At 35.2% G+C, this 6,731-nt stretch overlaps 1 protein-coding gene across 1 annotated transcript in view; it reads left to right on the forward strand.

Moving 5' to 3' along the window:
* The window catches only part of HMGCS1 (3-hydroxy-3-methylglutaryl-CoA synthase 1 (soluble)), an 18,830-nt gene that overhangs the window by 5,851 nt on the left and 6,248 nt on the right, over positions 1-6,731 (forward strand). The window contains exons 2-5 of the mRNA XM_008578298.1: positions 3,088-3,545; positions 3,891-4,016; positions 4,557-4,721; positions 6,143-6,308. Of these exons, the coding sequence (XP_008576520.1) occupies positions 3,098-3,545; positions 3,891-4,016; positions 4,557-4,721; positions 6,143-6,308 (905 nt within the window). The 5' untranslated portion in view covers positions 3,088-3,097. The remainder of the gene's footprint in view (positions 1-3,087; positions 3,546-3,890; positions 4,017-4,556; positions 4,722-6,142; positions 6,309-6,731) is intronic.

Raw genomic sequence — 6,731 nt, forward strand, 5'->3', positions numbered from 1 at the left:
GTTCTTTAAAACCATCTATGTGGTGGTTGTGATGTCTAGCCACTTTCGTGGCAGCCAAGGTTACTGTGAAGGCTGTGGTGGGCCACCCACATAGAGGTGATATTTTTGGCATGCTCTTTGGTGCTGGTGGTATGACTGGTTGTGGGGGGGTCTGGTCCCCAGCTCTATGCCTCCCAGGCAGGCCCCTGAGGTGCTGGCTGTGTGCTTGGGTGTGAGTGGGGGATCCGGTCCCCACAGTGCTGGCGGTGTGCCTGGGTGTGGGCAGGGGATCCAGTATGACTGTTTCTTATCTGGACTACTTTATACACTTCCTCACTCAAATTCATTCTTACACAGTTCCAGTGATGGTAAAACACTCAACCTTTTAAAACTGTGATCCCCAGTAAGAAATACACTTTATATTGCAAGCCAGTATATATGTAAATAATTGAAACAGAAGTTTCATGAAAAGATCCTTACATTTACTATGTGCTATGTAATCTGATATTTTCTATTCTTTTCTGTTTCAGTTTTTAAAATGTTTGCCATCTACTAAATTGATTCCAGAATTGGAAAAACACTGATCGGACAACTAATATGGCTATATTATTTCTTTTTGAAACTGTTGCATGGCGTCTTACTGTTTTCATGATAACGTTGATGCTTCCATTATCAGCGTACCACAACCTTCATGACCTGACCCTTATCTAGTTTTCCTGACCTATTATTTGCCCGATCCTCTTGCTGGGGCTCACGTTTTGTTCCAATAAATTAGTAAAACTTTTTATAGTTCCTTGCAGTGTTCCTTTGTTTATCCTGTCTACCCTGTTGAAAGTCTTTCCATCTGTTACTGCAGGGCTTTACTGGTTACTCCTACCCATTTCTAAGACTTAAGTCAGGCACCTGTAACCAGGAAGCCTTTCTTCACACCACACTCCTTGTCCTGCCTGGGTTAGGTAGTTCTTTATAACATAATGTGACTATCTATGTTGTTACCTGTTCATTGTTATGTGCTTTTATCTTACTATCCCACAAGACATTGAATATATGAGAGAGGACAAAGATGTCTCTCATTAAACTTATCCCATATCTTTAGCATTTAACATGTTGGCATTGTTTGGGTACATGGAAAAAAAAATGAATAAAACTGAAGATTCAGCTGATGTCCCTTAAGACCTATTACCTAGATTTTGTGGTTATATTTCTAGGTGCTTATTTTTTAGATTTTAATATACTCATAGAGACATGGGTTTAAGGATAATAGAAACTTATAGAGACATGAGTTTAAGGTTTAATATACTCATAACATATAGATGGCATGGTTTAAGAACCCAGCTTTTTCTGCTATAAATATTCTCTCAAGATTTCAATAATTAACAACTGACCGTGGCAATAGTCTATAATTTCATTATACCTAATATTATAATAAAGTTTGAAGAGTGGCGGAGGACAAATGACATAAATACAAGATTTGACTTTTCATTTTTCCATGTCAGATTAGTGGTAGGTGGCAAATAATACAGAGGGTTATTGAGTCATTGTGGCTCAGGTAACTCTCATGAACCGAGACCTTTAAGTCAATGAAGAGCTGAAATTCTGCCACCTAAGCAGCACTATTCACTTATGTCATACCTTAAAAGGCAATTGAGTTGTAGGATTTTAGATATGGAAATGGTTCTTTAAAACTGAGGAGCTGTGCCACTCCTTAAGCCTGACAACTACATTTCACTGACTCCTATGCCTGCTGGGTTCTGATGGAAGTAAGTCCTCAAGTGAGATTAGAAGATAGGATGGAGGTAGCTTTCTTGTCCTTGCCAGTGACAGTAGCATTAATGGGAGTGTGGGTCCCTGGGCTCCAGCTCTGCAGCAGAGGTGCCAGTGCTGGTAGCCCCAGCAGCTTCAATAAGAGTGTGGGCTTATGGGATCTGAATAAACCACATTTCCCTCTTTAATTCCTTTAGCTCAGCCCACAAGTTGTAACCATTTCCCTGTATTAAACGCTCCTCTGTTTGAAATATCTAGAATAATTTTTCTCTTCCTGACTAATATAACCTATAAATAAATTGAGGCTCTGATAGGTTAAGTGACTCGCCCGTGGGCACATAGCAATGATCTTGAGTGGCTAGCAATTTTTACTGTTAATTAATAAATCTGCACACTATTGAAAGTCTTTTTAGTGCCTTTTTTAAAAAGAGGGGGTGGGTTTTAAGAGGTTATGTAAGAGCTGGTGGCCACACAGAAAATATGGGGATTACCAATATTCATATTACCAGGTCCCCCCCCAATTTAGAAGATAAGTGATGTCATGAAGTTTTATGATCATTTATTGCATAATACACTAGATGTTGAAAGTAGAGATATTGGCATTTGACCCTGTGACATGTCCTGGAATGTGTCTTTGCACAAAATTTTAATCATTTGGGTTTTCTGGTGGGGCATCTATAGAAGGATAGGATTATAATAGCAGGGGCCTTGTACAGATTGGCTTGGTATATGTCTGTATGATGGCTTTTCTACTTGCCAAAATTGTTTAGATAAGTTAAAGAATACAATATTGTTTGATCTAATGATGTTTAAAGTCCCATAAAATCAGTAGCTGTGAATAATCAATATATCTGTGATGAATAAATGGCTGACTTATTTAACTTTTTGGGGTGGTTAAGAATGTGTCAAATAATTGAATTCTGACTTGTCAGTCATACTTCTAAATTGTTATTGTATTTTATCTTACAATTCCTTTTTTAAAATTTTTATTTATTTAATTTATTTATCTTACAATTCTTTACAATATAGAAGAATCTTATTTGAGTGTTTACCTCTAGTCATGTTTTAAATCTAAAGATACCCAGTTTTGAATAAACTGGAAGCCTTTCTAAAAGACTATAATTTTAAATTATAGTATTCCATTCATATAATAATTGCTACTTCACATATTTACAACAGACTAAATAAAATATAATACCCTAAATAAAATGTAGTAAACTTAGAGAAACAGAACTAATAGTTTAAATGATTGCTGAACTCTTAATGTCTATTTTTCAATTTTGAACTTGAAAATCAGAAACTTATAACCTAAAACAATGTTTTTTTCTGTTTTTCTCTCTAAAGCTCTTTCACTATGCCTGGGTCACTTCCTTTGAATGCAGAAGCTTGCTGGCCAAAAGACGTGGGAATTGTTGCCCTTGAGATCTATTTTCCTTCTCAATATGTTGATCAAGCAGAGTTGGAAAAATATGATGGTGTAGATGCTGGAAAGTATACCATTGGCTTGGGCCAGGCCAAGATGGGCTTCTGCACGGATAGAGAAGATATCAACTCTCTTTGCATGACTGTGGTTCAGAATCTTATGGAGAGGAATAACCTTTCGTATGATTGCATTGGGCGGCTAGAAGTTGGAACAGAGACAATCATTGACAAATCAAAGTCAGTGAAGACTAATTTGATGCAGCTGTTTGAGGAGTCTGGGAATACAGATATAGAAGGAATAGATACAACTAATGCATGCTATGGAGGCACAGCTGCTGTCTTCAATGCCGTGAACTGGGTTGAGTCCAGCTCTTGGGATGGTATGTTACATGCCTCTATTCCAAAAAAAAATAAAAAATCTCTCCTTGAGGATGAATAGACCCAGATGACCTTTTAATTAATGCTATATGCAAACTTTTACTACTTATACTTGTTTGAATATATTCAGAAAGATAGCTATGACTTTCAGCCTATCTGAATTGGTTATTCAGGATAGGATAAATGGTCTATTCAAATGGTCTATTCAAAATTTAGTCAGAACATTTTCTTTCTTATCAAAGACGGGGAAAGCATATTTTTGGGAAAATATAACAGACTTCAGTTTATATATATGATATTCACAGTATTGACCACTTTCTTGTGAAATAACAAAAAATGTTTTTCAGGACGTTATGCCCTGGTAGTTGCAGGAGATATTGCTGTATATGCCACGGGAAATGCTAGACCTACAGGTGGAGTTGGAGCCGTAGCTCTGCTAATTGGGCCAAATGCTCCTTTAATTTTTGAGCGAGGTGAGTGTTTGGGAAAGTTTTTTTTTTTATTAGCACAATATACTGAGAAATTTGAAAATAGAAATAGAAGCTACATTTACTGAATGTTCGTTAAATGCAGGCATTACCTGCTAAGTGCTTTATGTATGTTTTCTTATTTAATAATCTTCATAGCAATTTTATGAGTTAGGTAGTGTGATCCCAATTTACAGAGAAGTGAAATGGGTTAAAGTAGGGTTTAAAGTAGTAACTTGCCCATTGTCTTGGAAAGTTTAATTTGTCTTCAGTTCAGAAGAGCAACTGTGATCTCCCAGTTAGATTTATAAAACTTGCATGAAAAGGTTGTTTATCAAAGGAGTCTTAGGACTGTCCATGGATACTGTTGTATTTCATTTCAATTATATTGAAATATATTGGCTTCACCTTGCAATTTCTGTACTGCAAGTGATGAGAGTTGATTAGATAGTTAATGGAAGGTCCTTAGATAATGCAATATATTTACTAACATATAAACATCAAGGAACAGAAATATATAGACATCTCCCTTTTTGGTTCTAATAGGGCTTCGTGGGACACATATGCAACACGTCTACGACTTTTACAAGCCTGATATGCTTTCTGAGTATCCTATAGTAGATGGAAAACTCTCCATACAGTGCTACCTCAGTGCATTAGACCGCTGCTATTCTGTCTACCGCAAAAAGATCCGCGCCCAGTGGCAGAAAGGTGGGTTTTACCCATTTTCCTTGGTTTTGTTATCTTTTGAGGACAGTATTATGTGCTGGGTTTCTTTAGTGAGAAACTACTTCGTATGCATTCTTCATTAGTGTCCTTTTTACCATTTCTTCCTTAACCACCAAACACTATTTTCCTATAGTTTCTAGGTATATGTAATTTAGGGCAAGAGGTTTTGAAATGAGATATATCTCTGCAAAAATACTTAGGTTGATTTACGCCTTCTAAGAAAATCAAAGTGGGATAGAAGAAAGTAATTTGAATTTTGTTTTTCTTTTGAGAGAGGTATTTTAACAAGTTTTAGTTTACAACTTCAATTTAGAGAAAACTGTTATGAAAATAAATCAATCTCTTTGCACTTGACCTGTTAATTCATATTTGCTTTTCTAGCATCATCATTAATTTAAATCTTTAACCCTGAAAAAGTTCTTGAGGCAGTGAAAAGGACAGTATTTGAATTAATGCTATCATAACACACAGTATCATATAAAGTATGCTTTTTCTGTAGTTCAACTTTACTTTTTAGAGGTTGTGAGAGAGGGTTAAAAATAATATTCAGGGGCCAGCCCGTGGCTCACTCGGGAGAGTGCGGTGCTGATAACACCAAGGCCCTGGGTTCGGATCCCACATAGGAATGGCCGGTTCGCTCGCTGGCTGAGCGTGGTGCTGACGACACCAAGTCAAGGGTTAAGATCCCCTTACCGGTCATCTTTTAAAAAAAAAATAATAATAATAATAATAATAATAATAATAATAATAATAATAATAATAATAATAATAATAATAATAATAATAATAATAATAATAATAATAATAATAATAATAATAATAATAATAATAATAATAATAATAATAATAATAATAATAATAATAATATTCAGTAACAAATATTAAGGAACATAGCAGCTCTGGATAAGAAGCATTCTTTTAAAAATGTCATAGTATTTAACAGTATGTTTTTAATAGGACAGTAATTTTCTAACTTTTTTATTAGGACCCGCAGTAAGAAGTATACTTTACATTGTGTGTGTGTGCTAAACTGAAACAAAAGTGTCATGAAATTACTTACCAGTATTGCAAGTTATATAGTTTGCTATTTTTCTACTCTATTCTATTTTTTTAAGTACTCTTTTATTTTAAATACTGGTTCTGACCCACTAAATTGGTTTCATAACCTGATAATGTGTAATGACTCTTAAATTTGAAAATTAGTGATGTAGTAGTTAGTATATATTGTTTTATCTCTGGATGTCTTTAAATACACATTCTAAACTATAGAGAGATTTCATTATACAGTGTATTTTTAGTGGCCGTTTAAAGATATAAAAATATCCTAACCTTGTTTTGAAGTCAGTCTCTATAATTTTATGGCTTATGTGAATTTCATAGTTTTCCTTGGACTTCTCTTTCAGAGGGAAATGATAAAGATTTTACCTTGAATGATTTTGACTTCATGATCTTTCATTCACCATATTGTAAACTGGTTCAGAAATCTCTAGCTCGGATATTGCTGAATGACTTCCTTAATGACCAGAACAGAGATAAAAATAGTATCTATAGTGGCCTGGAAGCCTTTGGGTAAGAGGAGTTATTATGATTTTTTTTGCTATCTATATTAGAGCATTTTTAAACTATTTGTACAGATCTGAAAAAGTTATAATCAGAAGGATCTTAGTCATCTGGTCTAATATATTAGACCAAAATATATTTATGAAGAAACTGAGTCTCAGAGAGATGGTGGTTTATCTCACAAATTCTTTAGCCATTTCCACTCAGATTTTCTGATTTCCTCCTTTTAGGTCTGTTCCCATCATTGCCATGATAATATAACTGCACAAGTGCCTGTGCTCACTACAACAGCCTCTTAACTCTTCTCCCCGCTTCTCTCGCCCCTGTGCCACTATGGAAGTCTGCTTCTTACTCCATCCATCTTTCTCTCACTTTTTTTTTTTTTTTTTTTTTTTCGTGTCCGGCAACAGATCGCAACCCTCAGTGTCGCGC

This window comes from Galeopterus variegatus, unplaced genomic scaffold, assembly GCF_000696425.1.
Source record: "Galeopterus variegatus unplaced genomic scaffold, G_variegatus-3.0.2 Scaffold1658, whole genome shotgun sequence".
Lineage (NCBI taxonomy): Eukaryota > Metazoa > Chordata > Mammalia > Dermoptera > Cynocephalidae > Galeopterus > Galeopterus variegatus.